The 19,745-nt window shown below is 40.5% G+C and overlaps 1 protein-coding gene and 1 long non-coding RNA gene across 2 annotated transcripts in view; one reads left to right on the top strand and one right to left on the bottom strand.

Annotated features, from left to right (window-relative positions):
- Spt5 (Transcription elongation factor subunit Spt5) overlaps positions 1 to 519 on the top strand; it is a 29,735-nt gene extending 29,216 nt beyond the window's left edge. Inside the window, exon 27 of the mRNA XM_089237863.1 lies at positions 126 to 519. Coding sequence (XP_089093989.1) covers positions 126 to 287 — 162 coding nt within the window. The 3' untranslated portion in view covers positions 288 to 519. The remainder of the gene's footprint in view (positions 1 to 125) is intronic.
- A 9,506-nt stretch (positions 520 to 10,025) lies between these two features.
- On the bottom strand, positions 10,026 to 19,532 carry LOC149081083 (uncharacterized). The gene is made up of 3 exons (XR_016193351.1): positions 19,449 to 19,532; positions 16,932 to 17,239; positions 10,026 to 10,124 (listed from the first exon to the last, which is right to left on the bottom strand). It is a non-coding gene; the product is annotated as an uncharacterized LOC149081083 (long non-coding RNA).
- Between the last annotated feature and the right edge of the window lie 213 nt (positions 19,533 to 19,745).

Here is a 19,745-nt window from a genome sequence, read left to right as displayed (position 1 = left end):
CTTTTTAAAATTGGCGTAAGCTACAGAAGAAAACACGGGTATTGTTTTGGAAAAAAAATTAGTGGTTGTTTGGACATCTCATGTTTTTTTCCCCACTGATTTTCCATTCTCATCAATATTTGCAGGTGAAGGTGATATATGGTGAAGACAGGGAATGTACGGGTACTCTTGCTAGCATAGATGGTATCGAGGGTGTCGTGAAGCTAGACAACTTCAAGATGGAGAGCACGAAGACGGAAGTGAATCTTTTCCCACTGAAACATCTCTGCAAAATGTACTCTGCGTGAGAGGATGAATCCACTAAAAGCCCACATTTTCCTGATGTATATAAGATGAGTGTTTTGTTTTTGGTTTTTTTCTGTACTCGGAGACAAGTGCACACATTCCTTTATTGAGAACATTCACATATGTACAAGTGATTTTTTTTTCACATGTTGCAAGGCTCAAAAACTCAAGCTTTTGAATGAATCTATTGAAGAAAAAAAGGAAGTAAAAATAAAGAATAGCTGTTTTAACATAGGTGATGTCTTGCAATCTTTGCTCGTCCAGTTGTTCATAACTAATTTTGTATGCATTTCCTGTGTATAACCCGCAGGTAATCCAAGGGTAAAGTTTTTTTAAATATATATCAGCAATATAACAATTATTTTTTCATTCCAAAAAGTTTAATTTGCTCGTACTTTTTAACGTGCAATGGAGAAATGGTACATATCTTACCATTACTTCTGAAGAAATCAGGATTAAGTGCAAAAGTTTTCAATTTGTCTTTTTGTATTTCTGTACAAAATCCAGTAACAGACTATTTCAGAACATGGGTTATATTGGGTCTGACAATCCTAGATGGTATAAAAGTCACCAGGGTTCGTACGGGTCAGGGAAAACCTGGAAAAGTCAGGGGAAAAAATTTTTACTAAAAAAAGTCAGAGAAATCGGGGAAAATGGCCCATTTTTGCTTTAAAACCTGGAAATTTCAGGCAACAACCTGGAAAATCTCCACGATTGTCGTCTGGTCGGGAAAAAAGATTGATAAAAAATAATGAGGGAAAAAAAATCCATCGGGATGAAAACGGGAATTCCGATAACATCGTAAATATTGATAATCCTTAAAATATTGCAATATAGCGCAAAAAACGTTAAATACTGCCAAGGAGGAACGAGGATTTCGTAAGTCCGCTTGGAATTGCTACAACTAATTGCTGCAAGTATTGCTACAACTTTATCGTAACTTTTTCTAGTGCTTCCAGAAACATCATAACTGAAATGTGTTACATAATCACATGTTTTCCAAGAGTGGCGCATCAGCTCAGGACGGCTATATAGTATATGACCCTGACGTCAGCTATTCTATCGGGATTTATGCTCCGGTTCGAAGAAAAGGGAAATAAAACATGAAAATAAAAAGATCGCTGAAACCCGCTGCACACGAACGACGCTCAACTCCACCAGAAGGCTTCTAGGAAAACCCGTCCTAGGAGTAGAATTTCTGTGCCGTGTGCAGCTTTAAAATGCTGATTGGCTTAAAACCTGAATCAGGTTTTTCCCACCCATCAGCGTTTTCACGCTGCGCGCGGTGTAGAAACCTGCTCCTAGGAAAACCTGGCTTTAGGTGACAGAGGCTGAGGCACGTCTGGTTTTACAGGAGGGAGAAGACAGAACCCACTTTTTTTTACCCTTCAGAAAATAACTCCAGGAGGTGTTACATCAAGGGTGTTCAACTTTCAGTAGTGTGTGGGCCTTTTCATTGATTTTGAAATGTGTCGTGGATCACTGAAGCTGACCTGTAAATATTTCTGGGTCAATTGAGTGCTCTGAAACTGCCGCAGTGATCTGTAAATTTTCCACGGGTCACCTAAATGATCTAGGAATGTGCCGCAGCATACTTAAAGACTGTGGAACTGTGGTGCAGGTTACTTGAGTGATCTTTAAAAATTTCATGGGTCGATTGAGTGCTCTGGAACTGTGCTGCAGTGATCTGTAAATATGCTGAGACATATTTACTCACCAAAGAATGTGCCACGGGTCACTTGAATGAAGTGTAAATGTACACGGGTCACTTGAGTGGTCTATAATTCTGCCGTGAGTCACTTAAGTGTAGATGAACAATATCGCAGGTTACTCTAGTGATCTAGGAATGTGCCACAGGTCACTTAAGTGAAGTGGAACAGCAGCTTAGGTAACTTGAGTAATCAGGAACTGTGACCGAGCCCCTTGAATGACCTGAAACTGTGCTGCAGGTTCTCTTGAATGATCTGGAAATGTGTCGCTTAGTTAATTTTTTGCAAAATTATGTTTGAAGCTGTGGGCCTCAACAGGTGACTCCGGGGCCACATTCGGCCCATGGGCAATGGGTTATGCATGCATATGCTACATTTCTATTCACCTAGACAGGTTTTTTCTTTCTCTCAAAAACATGGGCGAAAATGGATCACAATCATTAATTGGACTTTTAAAGTAACAGTAGAAATTTGATGAATTTCTTTTTAGTTTTGCTGTTTACATTGTTTTCGGTACCACATTCTGTGGAAATGAAAGTTTTTTAAATTCGTTAGAACTTTCAAAATATCAATAGTTAATACTATAATTAAAATATATAAGGTGTGAATCTCAATGGCACAACATTTTTAAATGCCATGATTATTTGGGAATTCAGTTTTTTCCCTCCTATTTTTTTGTCAATGGTTTTCCTATTTTTCCTACTCTTTTTTTTTTTTTCCTTCAAATTTTCACTTCTAGGCCTGCCTCTAACCTAATTTTGCAAAAATGAATTTAGCGGCACATTTACAGAGTCGCACCACAGTTGCATCCCGTGGCACATTTACAGATCACCGAAGTGATTTGCAGTGCAGTTCCACATCACTTAAGTGACCTGTGACATATTTATACATTGAATTACCCGCATCTGTTCCACATCAGTTAAGTTTCCCATGACACAATTACAGAACACTTGAGTAGTCTGTAGTACTGCTACACACACATGCACAGTCAAGTGGCCTGTAGCCCCTTTACAGATCTTTTGAATAACCTGTGGGGCAGTTCACACGCCCGCGGCACATTTACAGATTACTTAAGAGGCCCGCACTCTCCTAAAGGTTGAGCACCCCCATAGTTTTTGAGGGGCCAAATGTGAATCTCGTTTCTGCCTTTGCTCACCAATAAAACTCTTCCAGAGCTATTATATTCTTTGTTTGAGATTATTATATATTCATCAACTGATAACATCAAACCTTAGGACAACTGTTCCCATATAATACGTGTTAGACATTCAGAGTTAGACATTCATTCATGTGAGGTAATCGGGTAAAAATAAGCTGAAATTCTTGTTAGCTGCCTATTTTAAAACCATATCGGATCGGAACCCATAGTGTTGGTAACCAGAGAAAATCTACGTCTTATATATATATGTATTAGGCTCGGAGGTGAAATCGTGGGCTAGGCAGATTTATTATAACACTATTATACAATTCTATGACTTATTGGCCTGTTCACATCAGCATTATAAAGCCGTCTTAGGTATGTGTATATTCTACAAGAGGGGGTACACAACGTCTCCCCCGCGACGATAGAAAAGTATCAATACACACAACACGATATATACCTAGCACAACCATATTTCTTTCAGAAAAATACGGGAAATTGGGCTTCGAAATACGGGACAATGCCAATTATCCCCAACAGTAAGCAAAATTGCTTAAGTGGGACGTTTATAACGCGAGGCCCGGGTTGCACCCCACGTGAGAATTGGGGCCTTTATGACGTGAAGCCCGGGTTACACCCCACGCGAGAAGTGGGACCTTAATGGCGCGAGGCCCGGGTTGCACCCCACGCGAGAAATGGGACCTTTATGACGTGAGGGCCGGGTTGCACCCCATGCGAGAATTCGGGAGTTTATGACGCAAGGCCCGGGTTGCACCTGACGCGTTAAGTGGGACGTTTGTAACGCGAGGCCCGGGTTACACCTCGCACAATAAGTGGGACCTTTATAACGCGAGGCCCGAGTTGCACCCCACGTGATAAGTGGGTCGTTTACGACGCAAGGCCCGGGTTGCACCCACAGCGAGAAGTGGAACCTTGATAACGCGAGGCCCGGGTTGCACCCCACGCAAGAAGTGGGGGCCTTTATAACGCGAGGCCCGGGTTGTACCCCACGAAAGCGGAAACGTGAGACCTTTACGACGGGAGGCTTGGGTTGCACCCCACACGAGAAGTGGGGGCCTTTACGACGTGAGGCCCGGTATGCACCCCACGCGAGCGGAAACGTGGGACTTTCATGACGTGAGGCCCGGGTTGCACCCCACGCGAGCGGAAACGCGAGACCTTTATGACGCGAGGCCCGGGATGCACCCCACGCGAGAAGTGGGACCTTGATAACGCGAGGCCCGGGTTGTACCCCACGAAAGCGGAAACGTGGGACATTTGCGACGCGAGGCCCGGGTTGCACCCCAAGCGAGCGGAAACGTGAGACCTTTATGACGCGAGGCCCGGGTTGCACCTGACGCGTTATAGTAACTGCATTAATTAAAAAGTTTTTGTCCCGTTATTCCGGGACATTTTGATTTTGCTGCATAAAAAGCGGGACATTTGTATTTTTTTGGTTTTTGCTACTGTTTCTTCAGTTATATTTTGTTTTTCTTGCATCTTCATATTCTACGTCCTGTATTTCAGGACATTTCTATTTTTTCCCGTATTTTGTCCCGATTTTTCACATTGCGTCCTTTTTTTTTCTCTCTTTTGCATTTGTTTTCGTATTTGTGATAAAAACCACAAAATATGGTTGCCCTATACATAATTTTCTTAAATGCGTCACTGTTTACGGTTATCCAATTCTTTCCTCTTCTCAAATCGTACTTAAATATTATGCGTTTTATCCTTGATCTGTTTCTCCTATTTTATTCTTTACAGCTTCCAACAATTCTTTAACAATCTTATCCACCGAATATATTATAATTTTTGGATCCCTTCCTTGTATTTGGTCAACTTTATATCTTTCACTTAAATCATTTTTCCCAAGCATTCTTGCATTTTCACTATGTCCTAATTACTCTCTACTTCCACCATAACTGCTCCTTGCTTGGTGATCTTTTATATTAATTTTCTCTCTTACTGGATTAACATCCTTTTTCAAAGTTTGTATCATGTTTTCTGTTTGCTCCAAGGTTTTTATCTGAATTATATTTCTGTTCTTGTCTTTTTCACCCTTTCCAATTATTGGAGTATCTTCCTTAATTTGTTCCTCTTTTTGTTTAACCTGACTTTCTTCTATTATCTTCGGACTACTTTCCCTCTGCATTCTGAGGTCTTTATCTCCTATATTCTTAAATACTAACATAAGTGTATCGTCTAGTCTATTCCTCGTCTAATTTTCTTTATAGTTTCTATTCCTTTTTCACCCATTTCTCCCATGCACAGGAGTTCGTCAATAGCATGCTGTGTTGTTAACCTTCTACTGTAAAGTTCAGCCAGATCTATTTCTTGGCTTTCTACCCCATAATTAGTAAATTGTTCAATTTCTTCCCTCACAGATTTTTCTAATGATTCTTCTAAACTATCTGCCATATCTCTCCTTATCTGTACTTCCTTCAGATGTCTCAATTCTTCAACCTTTTTCTTTATTCTTCAACTCATTTCTTGTCCTTATATTTTCTTCCGTTTCTCTGTCTAATAACATTTTAATTTCATTATCCACTTTCGCTAAGTGTATAGCTTTCTTCATCTTATCCAAATTGGCATCGAAATTTCTCATTACATTCCTGTATAACTTTATTATATTGATCTTTACTGATATAATCAATTTCAATATGAAGCACCTGCATTTTACTTTAGTTAACTGATTTTGTATTTCACTAATCTACTTCTTTCTTCAAGAAGAATCTCTAATTCTAAGATTCGTCTCTTTTCTTGTTTTCGTCTTTTAAAATATTCTCTAGTTCTATTTGTTTCTCAAATTCCAGATCATTTACTTGTTGGATCAAGTGACTTCGCACTTTCCGCAATTCCCTTATCTTAGTCCGCTCATCGTAGCTCTTGGCAACTTTTCGAAATTCGACCAGTATTTCGTCTATCTTCCCTTTCATAGCGTCCTTTGTCACCTTAGATATATGTCCCAGGGATTGAATTCCCTCTTCTAATTTCCTGACACTACTTATTGCTCTTACTTGAGTTCCAAGTTCAGAGACCTCACTGCTCATACTACTTCCTGCGTTTGACGTCTTCAGTTTCGTCGGGTGAACTGTTGTTCCGACTATGCCAACCTTCCCCCGTTTGCCGACACAAGGTCGCCCGGCGCGAACCACGAGGAGGTGGGGGTAGGCTTCCCTATTTGTTATCAGATTTATTATATTCTTCAGCTTCGAAATTTAAGTCTTGAATATATTTTCTTTCAATTTCACTTTTTCATAACTGTTTCTGATAACATATGGCTCGCACCACGCGATAAGTGGGACCTTTATAACGCGAGGCACGGGTTGCACCCCACGCGATCCGAAACAACGGACATTTATGACGAGAGGCCCGGGTTGAACCCCACGCGATAAGTGGGACGTTTATGACGATAGGACCGGGTTGCACCCCCACGCGATACGTGGGACCTTTATAACGCGAGGCCCGGGTTGCACCCCACGCGAGCGGAAACGTGGTACCTTTATAACGCGAGGCACGGGTTGCACCCCACGCGATCCGAAACAACGGACATTTATGACGAGAGGCCCGGGTTGAACCCCACGCGATAAGTGGGACGTTTATGACGATAGGACCTTTATAACGCGAGGCCCGGGTTGCACCCCACGCGAGCGGAAACGTGGGACCTTTATAACGCGATCCGAAACAACGGACGTTTATGACGAGGCCCGGGTTGCACCCCACGCGAGCGGAAACGTGGAACCTTTATAACGCGGGGTCCGGGTTGCACCCCACACGATCCGAAACAACGGACATTTATGACGAGAGGCCCGGGTTGAACCCCACGCGATAAGTGGGACGTTTATGACGAGAGGACCGGGTTGCACCCCACGCGAGCGTAAACGTGGGACCTTTATAACGCGAGGCCCGGGTTGCACCCCACGCGATCCGAAACGACGGACGTTTATGACGCCAGGCCCGGGTTGCACCCCACGCGATAAGTGGGACCTTTATAACGCGAGGTCCGGGTTTCACCCCACTTGAGCGGAAACGTAGGACCTTTATAACGCGAGGACCGGGTTGCACCCCCACGCGAGATGTCGGGACCTTTATAACGCGAGGCCCGGGTTGCACCCCACGCGATACGTCGGGACCTTTATAACGCGAGGCCCGGGTTGCACCCCACGCGATACGTGGGACCTTTATAACGCGAGGCCCGGGTTGCACCCCACGCGATACGTGGGACCTTTATAACGCGAGGCCCGGGTTGCACCCCACCCGAGCGGATACGTGGGACCTTTATAACGCGAGGCCCGGGTTGCACCCCACGCGAGCGGAAACGTGGGACCTTTATAACGCGAGGCCCGGGTTGCAACCCACGCGAGCGGAAACGTGGGACTTTTTTTTTTATGAGGCGAGGCTCGGGTTGCACCCCACGCGAGCAGAGACGCGAGGTCGGGGTTGCACCCCCACGCTAGAATTGGGACCTTTATAACGCGAGGCCCGGGTTGCACCATCACCATCTAGAGATAGGCCTCTGCAGTGTTGGCCAGAGTTGCCAGGTCCTTAAAAAATTTCCAGCCAAAATCCTCTTCAAAAGTAGCCAAAAAGTAGCCCAAAATATTTGAACTTGTGCTGCCATCTATGAAGCAACAAGCGAGCTACAGTTTGGCGATATTCTAGTCTGGAAATGTGTGGTTTATAGCTTTTCTTATTATAGTCCAGTAACCCCCCCCCCCCCTTTTCCGTAAAAATATGGGGGGGGGTATTTACAGAATAAATTGATTTCTTCGAAAAGTTGCGAAAGTCAGGGCTACACATTTTCTCTCCTGGAAAAACGGCCCAGAGATGGCCTGGAGTAGAGGCCGTCTTAAAAGCATCATGGGCCTCCGGGCAAATTGATTTTTCTCAGCCCTCTATCCAGACTGCAATTGCCTACTTACCAATTCACATGCTTAATGTGGCAAATCTTAACCATATCTCATTATCCCCCCCCCTTCCCCCACCGCTCTTCATTCAAGGCCTCCGTGACGTGCCCGGGTTTGCCAATGCGTCAAGACGACACTGCCTCAAATTGTACATAGGTGCCTACGACATTTGGTACAATGATTTTAAAAATTAGGTATGGGCTTTAAATCCCAGACCAGATTTTTCACGGTCTAGTAAACAAAAAATTTAAGAAGAGAGTTGTCTTCTTGTCTACTCTTCTGGGTTCGTTTTAAGAGCATCCAGGGCCCCGAGAGCCAAGTGATTTTTCTGATTCCCTACATGGAAAATCCCCGAAAAATACAACCACCTCTAGTTTTTCTGAGGCCTCTTCTCTTGAGGCCCCCGAGCCATGCCCTGGTGGGCCCATGCGTTAAGACAGAACTGGTTCCTGGGCTTGAGCTCTGCCAGCTCCACGCTTGTGAAGGCTACGGTTTCTTTCACAGGCTTCTGTGGTCTAGATACTGTGTTTCCCAACCGTCGGGTCAGAGCAACACCTTCTATAGCAGAAGGCCTCCGTGCGAAGCTCGTGAGGTCACTGAAGTCTCCTATTTCCCTTATAGTCATTGCATATACAACATACTACTTCCCTTATACTACACTGGATATATGATAACCGGCCGTGGTATCATAAAGGTTGAAAACTACTATCTAGAGCCTAGGACAGTTCCCAAGTTTTTGTTTTACGGTCCCTTCAATTATTGGGTGGCAAAGGCATTATGGTTGAAAGTTCTGGCTTTCCATAGTTGGGTGAGATGCCCCCCCCCCATCCCCTCTGCCTTGTCAGGAAGCAAACACATGAGGTGGGGACCGAAGTGAAAAAGAAAAACTTTGCTTGCTAGCAACGAAAAATAGGGAGAAATTCACCATGAACACAATTTTGGAAAAACCGCCCAAAAACCCGCCACCCGCCAAAGTCAAAAATTTCCCGCCGAACCGTTTTCAAACCAGCCCAATTTGGCGGGAAAACCGCCAATCTGGCAACTCTGGTGTTGGCCGTAAGCGTCATTCAGACAACCTAGCAAGTTTGCCACATTTTGAAACACGGCATCCTTATTTTGGCGAAGAATATACCTGATTGACTCACAAATACCGCATAGTGATTGGATGTGGGGCATAGAAATTGCCAATTCTGAGCCCGATCATTTCTTTTCCTCGCAATGATGACCGCGCAGGGAATTTTTTTCCCTCTGAATATTCTGAGGGAAAATGGACTACTTACTTGACGTCACAAGCAGAGTGCGAAGGCCTTCTCTCTCTAGGTGGTGATTGTTGCACCTTATAACGCGAGGCCCGGGTTGCACCCATCGCGAGCGTAAACGTGGAATCTCTATGACGAAACAGTTAAGCACCCGAGTTGATGCACACCAACAAAGCATCGCGAACCGTAGTTTTCTAACGCGAAGCTCAGATTTGATCCCTACGCGTCCGATCGCGTAGTGATAAACTTTATAAGCGGGACATCCTAATGGAATTTAGCATCGTTGTTCGTAAGCTAATCCACCCGTACCGCTGCAGCTAACGCCTGGAAAGAAAAATGAAATTAAAAAAAGAAACATTATGTCCGCTACGCGACAATCGCCTAAATGGCGCGGGCTACTAAAATTATCAGAAATGTCCGCCACGCGACAATTGCCTAATTGGCGCGGTCTACTCAAACTTTTACATATACGGCACGGTTACGTATATACTGCTGTTAAGCATTTCTTTGTATTGAGCGCTGTAGCCTCAGTGAAGTTGGATCCAGCAGCAGCCAATCGCCTCTCTCACGAGCCGAATAAATATGCTTGCTTCCATTCTATTCACAGCTGTAAATGCCTCTACTGCCACTACATTCAAATATGTCTGCCTTCGCTCCATTCGCAGCTGAAAATATTTGCCTCGGCTTCATTCACAGATGAAAATGTCTTTGCTCGGGTGGGCTTGTTTGGGGGAACAGGAACGATCGCCCTTGCCAAGTATAGTTGCCTGGACGAATACGGACATCCTTACATCCCGGTATGAATCCAGTACTCTGTTACGTTCTAAAATATAAGTTGCCCATCATGAATATCACGAAAAAACAAATTTTAATTTTAAATGAAATTCAAATATACTTTTCATTCAAATGTACAGGGTGTTCTGTTAATGGACCGACGAACTCATAGGGTTGTTGGTAGGCATCAAGAACAACAAAAATTGCAATGGAACATGCAAACCACGTTAAGAGGGTGAAAATCGCAAAAAACGCATGCAAACGAGTCCAGGAGACGAAAGGTGGATGTCAGTTGATCGCTGAATGCGTTCGTTCACCATATCTGACGTAAGCAACGTCGTGAAGCTCATGCGCAGAAGTAGGATCACGCGCTGCGGACGACGTAAATTAGCGCTATTGCGGTAGTAAGCACGTGTAGCAGTTATATACCTGATATCTTCGAGCGCATTCGGGAATCGGTTTTACGTCTTTGTTGACTGTGCAATGACGTCAGCGGCAGCCACTTCCAACAACTCTTGTAATAATTAATCAAATAAATCTTTTTGTAGTTATTGTACTTTTTTTTTTGTCGTTCCAGCGTGACGTCGAAACCTGCGTTTTTTTGGGGGATTTTCGCCCTCTAAAAAAATTGCGACACCATGTTCCATTGAAATTTTTTTCCTCTAACTAGACTGACCATATTTCCTCGAGAGAAATACGGGACATTAAGATTCCAAATACGGGAAAATAAGGGACACCGCCAACTATCGCCAAAAATGACGCCAAAACCAAAGTTGCCAAATATTGTTGAAATTACAGAAAAATCAAAATGGTGGGAAATGAACTATTACTGCAAATTGAAGTGGATTAAAATGAATTCCACGAAGAAAAACGTTCACCAAGACGAATGTGGGAGATTAATATTCTTATTTATAGTTGTAATTATCATAAAATAATTTATGAGTTGAAAAATAATGTCAATCTTTAACTTCAATAAAGAGTAAATATTCATGTAGGCTTCGTGTAAAATACGGGAAAAACCGGGACACTTTTGCCAAAAAGTCGGGACGACCAAAAAAACAGAAAATGCCGGGACTGTCCCGGGAAATACGGGACGTATGGTCACCCTATCTATAACGTCTACTAACAACCCTCTAAGTTTTTCGGTCCATTAACAGAGCAACCTGTACAAAAATTTTGGATTGATAAAAATCAAAGTAGCGCTAAAGCTCTTTGGTCAAGAATGCTTGGTCTCTTCGCGTTCTCCTAAAGTAATAATTCTTCCGCTTTTTCGAGGCTTAGTTCGTCCGGGACTGGAGTATGCAGTAAGGTTTCAGAGACCATACCTAAAGAGGGACATAGACTTGATTGAAGGGGTGCAGAGAAGAGCTACGCGTGTCCTTATTGGCACACGGGGCTTGAATTCTGAAGAGACACTTCATTTTTTGAATATGTTTACATTGGATGAACGCAGGTGTCGTGGAGATATGATCGAAGTGTTCAATTCAAAATTTTCAATGGGATGGATAGAATGGACCATGAACTTTTAGTACACCGCCAATTGACTGCTTTTACAAGGGGACACCAGTATCGATTGGTGAGGGACAATGCAAGGTTATTGTGTCGCAGGGAATTTTTCTCTAATAGGGTTGTTAATAAATGGAATAGCTTACCCCCGGAGGTAGTAAATTGTAACACAATTGACACGTTTAAAAAGAAATACGATAAACATGTTGAGAAGCTATCCATACTTAGAATAAGACAACCATAAGTATTCTTTATGGGCATTGTATAATATTTTATCCCGTGTATATATTGTTTATAATTTTTATTAATTGCATTTTTAATTGGGTTGCTGTATTTTTGAAATGTATGACTTCCATATTTTTCTCAGCCACCTCGTTGGGCATTTTGCCTGTTGTGGCGTGGTATTCATATAAAATGTCAAAAGGTGCCACTTGGTCTAAGACCGGCCCTGCCTACACTGTATGCTAGGTCGGGTCTGGTGAATACCATAAGATACATGATAGCTCCGACTACTTCTCTGTAAAGAAATGATTCATCTGCTTGTGATTCAAGACCATTTTCCTCTGATGGCACTTTCAAAATAGGTGTATGAACTGGTCTACAATTTTCCATACCAAATTTTTCAGCATTTTCTTGCATATGCTTGTGTGTGTGTGTGTGTGTTGGCTAATTATGATGTTTCCATAAGAAAACTTTTCAATTTTCAATCCTAAGAAGTATAATGCTGGTTTACTGATAACTTTAAATTTCATTTTCAACTGTTAATGAAATCTTCAGCTTCTTGCGGATCAGTTGCTGTGACTAGGCCATCATCACCATATAAAGCTAGAAGTAATTTTCTGTTGTTATGATCTCTGATGTAAAAACAAAAATCAGCTTCAACAAAAACCTCCATCACTCTGAACAAAAAGTCTCCAAAACCCGATCATTATACCCCTCAGGTTGTTGCGTGTAGATGGTTTCTCCTAGATTACCATACAAAAATACTGTTGACACATCAAATTCAGTCAAATGTAATATCTCACTTGCTGCAATACTGATTATCGAGCGTATTGTTTCTAACTTGGTTACCGGACTGAAGGTTTGATTGTAATCAATACCATGATGTTGACTGAATCCTTTGATTACAAGTCCCGCTTTATACTATTATATAATACCATCTGGAATCTTCTTGATACAATACACCCACTTACAAGGTATAGCTTTCGATCCTTTAGGTAATGGCTGTAGAATCCATGTACAATTTTCTCTTAAGGAATTCATTTCAGAGTCCATGGCTTTCTTCCAAAATGTACTGTCTGTAAAATTCAGGCCTTTTTTTAACATGAAAAGATTGGGAGAGGGGTTGAAAGTTACTGGTCGTCCTGTATATACTACGAGACTCAATCGGGTACGCAAAAGGGGGGATAAATTGCATTGTTTTTTTCCTAAATTATTGGTGGGGGGGGGGGCAGCAGCAGCTCCCTAACAATATCTATTGTTGGTGGGCCCTTAAATGACCTCAGCCACTAGTTTCCCTGATCAAAATAAATATTTTGTCAAATGTGTTTTTATTCTGGAAATTATCTTACGAGATCTCCCCCCCCCACCACCCCAGAGGATCACAACCCACACTTTGAACCCCTGATATACTGTATTCGTAGTTTCTAATGCTCTATTGGTAAGTCCCACTGTTCTCTCCCCGACAAGGAGCAATACCATCCATCCTATAGAATATATATATATATGCGCAGGTCTATACACCGCAGGTCCGGGGGGGGGGGCATATGTAAATGTTATAAACTTGCAATATATGAACAAAATTTATCAAACCTACCGAAATGGTTTGCGATTATGCATATTTAGCGGATTTATCATATTTATTATTACATATACATAGAACAGGGATGTGCATAGAAAGCAGTGGTTGAGAGCGGGCCGCAACTAAATACTTTGTAAGCTGGGGAAAACACACATTTTGGCACTTGACTCGTTTATTGTAAAAAAGAGTAATTAAAGGGTGAATTTCGTGTCCTCTCAAGTCTAGTAACCGGAACACTAGACCCGCTTGTTCCCTCTTAATTGTGACACAGGTAGAGGGAGAATAAATTAAAATAGTATAATAAATCACTTCTTTTTAACAATTACAACTGTCACGTTCGGCAAAATGTTATCAAAAAGGATTTTTCTCTGCATATCTAATAATATCCACAAAGAAAGAAGTAAAAGAAAAACTAAGATTGTTTAGAGCAGTGGTTCTCAACCAGTGCTCCAGGGAGCTTTTAGGGCTCCATGGCAGCTCGAGAAAAATGCAAAAAACAGTAAATTCGGAAAAATAATTATAAGTATTTTTGAATAATAATATTAAATCAGTAACTTTGATGAATGAATGAAAAGTAGGCCTACGGGGTTCCTTCTCAGAAATTATATACCAGAAAGGGCTCCGTGAGTCAAAAAAGGTTAAGAACCGTTGGTTTAGAGTACTTGTTACTGTATTATCATCAACAGCTTGAGAATTTTTTTACTCTCATTTTATTGATTTTTTATCATTCGTTGAAAAAAAGTAGTTTCACAACTCTGCAACATGACCACAAGTCACTACTGGTACTGCAGTTTGTTATAACTTATTTAACACACCAATTCTAGGCGATTATGTATACATATAAGCTCTTCTCTTGATAATATAAATCCCACCATACACACAACATATTATTTTGGGCTTTTTGAAATAAAACACAATTTCATTTCATAGGATTAAAGAATGGTAGCTCTGACTCTAGAATAATGCCATCATCCAAACGATATCAAAAAAAGTGATCTGCAGATTTTGTAGACTGTGCTTCTAAATGCCGAAAAATTTCATATTTTTTCGAAAATAAATCTACGTCATCAGAACAAAATCTACAGAACCAATCAACCAACGCGGTTGTTTCAATTGTATCGACCCCTGTTCAGGGCCATCTTAAGAACATCATGGGCCCCTGGGCCAAATGATTTTTCTAAGGCCTTACCAGGCAAATTTTCGAAAATCTCAACCAGATCCCCTTTTTGTGAGGTGCTGGGTGGGCCCATGCCTTAAGACGGCACTGCCTCTGTTACTTCTAGTTGTCTTCAAACTGTATCGCAGGAGCTACAAAAATCAGATGAAGATGAGTGGTGATGAGGAATGAAACTAGATCTGAAATGGCTACTAAGAAACAATTCATATTTGACCGAATTGAAAAAAACGGGAAACAAACGAAATCATATTTACGTTGTGTGTAACATATGCCACGAATACGAATATATAGCCGAAAAACACTCTCGAAATGGTATGGTACCCATAGCTGAAGGAATTCGAACTGATTCTAAAGAAAAATTGAAACTGGTAATTGAACATCTTAAGTCAGAGATCCACAAGAAAGTCACAGAACATCATGAACTGGAGAAAGAATGGAAGAAAGGTTCCACAAAACATACATGGATGAAACAATTCCATAAACATTCGGCAGAAGTATTAGGATTTCTTATTAAGCTCGCTTTTGATGCTTATTCAGATAGTTTACTAGTATGGTTTCTCTTTGATCAGAGGTATGGTTTTGAATCAATGGTTATTGTGTCATTATCCCCATTGTGCATAATTTTTGATTGCAGCACGCCCTGTAAACTTCTGCTAGATTTCTTGCTGTGATTTTTTTTTTTAAGTTTTACATCTCCACTCTCCCTGTTTTACATCTCCGCCCTCCCTGTTTTGCACATGTTATGCAATGTTTGCTCCATTTTCTTCTCTAGTATATCATATCATTAATATTCAAGTCAATGGGACTTATAACTCAACTGGCCACACTCCTTGTGGAATGGAGCTTATATAGCCGTGGTGACTGAATCTAGTTTTTGTACTGTTCTACTTGCTACCGATGGTGAATCATGAAAATAGTTTTTTTGTTCCTTTGGATATCAGTATGAAATAAATGTAATAGTTTTGATTAATTAATAATATTAATAGAGTATTCATTTAAAAAATTGAATCATTAGCAAAATTTACAGTTATAATTAATTAATGATTTTAATAATTAATAATTTTATTAGTCAATATTTTAGTAATTAATAATTTCTTAATATTTTTATTAAAATTTGAAATTTTTGCCTGCTATATCATTTGTACGAACACACTGGAACTTATTCCGCTTTGAGTGCCCTTTTTTCCTAGTGCCCCACCAGTCCAAATTTCTTATAAAATGGCCTGGTACAGCCATGAAGACATCTGCCAACATAATGTAGTTTTCAAACCGGCTTTTCCAACTCATTTCTGTTCCTGAGCTGACGTTTATTTCAGCCTCTTTATCTTCATTTTCATCTTCTGAGCAACAGCTATCTTTCTCCGATTCTTCATCATTGGTATACTTTCCCTCATTTGAAAGTTCATTTTGATCATTTCTTTCGATTGGAAATGTCACTGTATTTTCAATCTGCAATGGCTTCTCTTGAAATACCACATCACGACATCAAATTAATGTCTGCCTGTCTTTGATATAGATGCGATATCTATCTCATCTCCATTGTATCTGTAAGATAAACCTTTGTTGCTTTCTTATCCATCATCTTTGAGTTGGGATATGAGCATAACAGACTCACCCAATGCCTTATTGAAGGCTTCTTTTTCATCCATAGCTCAAATGACTTACATTGTGAACCGAAAATTTTCCAGTCCTGTTCAAAATATAAGCTGAGAAGTATTGATAAACTCGGTCCATAGGAAAGCCAGGAAGCTCATTTCTTTGTTGGAGTACTTGAGAGTTCTTGCCATCTCAACAAGAGTTCTTTTCTCAAGTTCGCTACTTCCATTTTGTTCAGGAGTATACGGTGCAGTAAACCTGTGAATAATTCCATTCTTCTTGAGAATTCTTTGGACTGCTTGGTTGCTATTCGTATTGTGAAAAGGGGTCCCACATCTTTGAAGGACAGCCCTGTTACATCTGATTTATGCTTCTATGCATATCACAAGCTTCGAAAGTTCCTATCAAAACTAATAGATGAAAATAAAAAAAATCTACACACTTTCAATTAAAAAGAAATTGCATAAATGGTACATAAATATTCAGCCTCTGAAAGCAAATACCAACATCAGTTCTTAATTTTACAAGTCTCTCTCGATATATATACTGAGAGTACAATATTTTCATCTTTGATATGTGAGTACTTAAAAATTCACCAAATATTCACTCATAAACATTTCCCCCCCCCCCGTCTCCATGCAGGGTCGCAACTAGGGAGGGAGCGAGTGGGTCTAATGCCCTGAAAACCGAATTAAAGGGGGACAGACATAAATTTCACTCTTTAATCTCTTCTTCAAAATGTTTTTTTTTCCCCAAGATCAATAGTTTTCACTCACCGTTTCATCTTTACGCTGCACCTTGTACACTTTGGCTTCTGAGCAGGTCCTAAGTAATTTGTGGCCTAAAACACAGTTTTGTTTGAATCTTTCGTGAACAGACAAACTGAGAACCAGAAAGCATCATTGGTAGCAACAGCTTTACTTTGAACAGGTTTGCTCTGCTCCTTTGCCTTTTGTACTTCACACTCTTGATCGTCAAGATTAGCTTTGAGTGCTGCTTTCTATTCTTTTCTAGGAATTTCTTAGCTGCCAACAGCCCGATTCTTATCCTTTTCCAATGACATCCACAGAAAATTGTGTATTTCCTAAAATGCATATACAATTTTAATATAATAAACACAAATAAAATAAACAATAGAGTAGAAAATGCCTCCATAGGGAAATTCCTTCCATTCCTTCAAATGGAATACCTCCATAGATGACGTCACTCTCTACTATTAATACAAATGTTTTAAATTAGCTGGCTGATGCTAAGATGAATGTAGGAAAGTAAATTCAAAGTCCACTCACTCTTGCTGCCTGAGTGCACATAAGCTCTAACAAAAGAGGTTCAGTTGCCTTTGTAGTGTAGTGGTCTAGTACGCTCATCCAGCAAGTGAGAGGGCATAAGTTTAATTTCATTTTTTTCCTAAATTCATCTTTGCACCAGCCAGCGACTGAAACATTCGTAATAGAATACGTTTTAATTAAAAAAAGCCTGATTTTGGAAATTTATTTTTTCAAAAGAATTTTTTGCCCCCTCTCAAAACTGCAAATAGGAGAGGGAATAGACGGCTCTGGTACCCAAACAAGGAAGGTTGCTGAATTCACCTTTCCCATCAATTTAGGGGAATTGATAGTTCTATAACATTACTCGACAAGAAAAACACAATCGGCAGCCTCCAGAAAATTATATGCTCTGTAACTTAAAACAGTCTTTTTGCTCCATGTTAGTTCACATTTTATGTGTAATTTCTAGTTTTTTACATTGAATTATTGAACCAGAAAGCCGATTTCAACTTTGTGCAATGGACAAGACATGTTATTTTTCATTTCATCAGGAAATTAGAAGTCAAATAAAAAAAAATATGCTGTTTATGGTCACAACTATAAGTAAATGATCAGTCAGGGCTCGTATTTCAGCACCCTCCTTGTAATGCTGTATGAGAGGTTAAAGGGGAAATGTGTGCCCCTTTCTACTCTGCACAACAAACCCATCTGCTTTTCCCTAGTTGTGGCCCGATCCTGCTTCTACTCAAAATGTTTTCCCACTTAGTACGACCCGTTTTCCTAGTTGAACTCTTACCAATTAAGTTTTACCACTTAGCAGTGGTAACTCATCACAAAAATTCTTGGAGATAGCCAAAATAGTTTACAATGTATTATTATATGGGTGCAGCCCCAATTTCCACATTGGCAAATGGGGCATTTGCAGTGAACCTCATGATTTTAGGGTCTTTCTCTTTATCACTAAATCTAAACATATATTCATTGACTTGACAAATTATTTGACTCCAGTTGGAGGGAGAATCCACTACTTTTTTGTTTTGTTGAGGACCCACTGAAGTTAAAACACCAAGCCCTGGATACGGGTAATCTATTGATTTTGTTAAACAAATTATTTTTCACATTATCTGTACATCTATGAGGTGTTGAAACAATAATACTCTATCAATACACCATTAATGTAAATAATTTGCAGTAAACCTAATCCATAAAACGGTTGTCCCGACATAGTACAATATCTGGACTACATTGTTATGTATCGAAATGTCCGAGGAGCAGCAGATGTCACATATCTACCAGATCTTGTAGTTGTGGACGATATAATGGCAGATCAGAGCATCTTCACTGGTTCAGACATCATTGGAGGCAGGACCATCTTAATGCATGGCCCGGAGGCCTCAAGAGAGAATTCATCACCATCAATTTCTTCAATAGTAGTGACACTAAAAACAATTTCATCATTCAAAATTTCAAAGCCTTCATCCATTTTGTCACATTACAACCGAAACGAAACATTCGAACACACAGGCTACTCTGTCACAACTGAGACTAGTATGTAACATAATAGCGACTGGTTAGTGATGGGTTTGTGGCTCACTAGATCAATAAACTCCTCCAACACTGGCAAATAGTCACTTCCAGCTTTATACACAAGAGTGTAAAAGTGATCAGCAGACAATTTCAAAGATGTCTGTTTGTGGATACTCACGTATTGTTTAGATGATGACGGATAGCAGAAACTGATGGTTAGTTGAAGTTTTACTGTATTATTTAAATATATTCTAATTTAAAAAATAGAAGACATCATCAGTATCCTTGGGTTTTTCCAGACATGCCAAAACTAGTATAATAGCCTGAGTTAATCGTTCCCTTTCTCCTTTTAGACTCCCTCTTGCCAGCACAACATGCAAAGCACCCAAAACAGAAAGAATATATTGTTTCGTGAAAAGTGCTGCTCTCTCTCTCTCTCTATATATATATATATAATCACATCCATGAAATATATCAACCAGATGGAGAAGTTCTTACCCCAGCTTGCCCCGCAACTCCATGCATAATCAGATAGTTATTGTAGTGGCAGCCCTTAAGAAAATCCACCATTCCCATTCAGAATATACCTAGAAAGATAAAAAATTAACAAAAAAAACATTAAAGAGTTATGTACGCCACGCGACAATTACCTAAATGTGCGGTCTACTCGAAAACAATATTACATTGTGTCTGCTACGCGACAATTGCCTGAATGGCACGGTCTGTGCAAAAACAATATTGCATTATGTCTGCCACGTGACAATTGCATAAACAGCAGGGTCTAGTCAAAAACAA

This window comes from Pholcus phalangioides, unplaced genomic scaffold, assembly GCF_987345545.1.
Source record: "Pholcus phalangioides strain wild (caught in Gottingen) unplaced genomic scaffold, Ppha-v1.0 ptg000010l_1, whole genome shotgun sequence".
Taxonomy (NCBI): domain Eukaryota; kingdom Metazoa; phylum Arthropoda; class Arachnida; order Araneae; family Pholcidae; genus Pholcus; species Pholcus phalangioides.
This window is presented reverse-complemented; position numbering and strand designations above follow the sequence as displayed.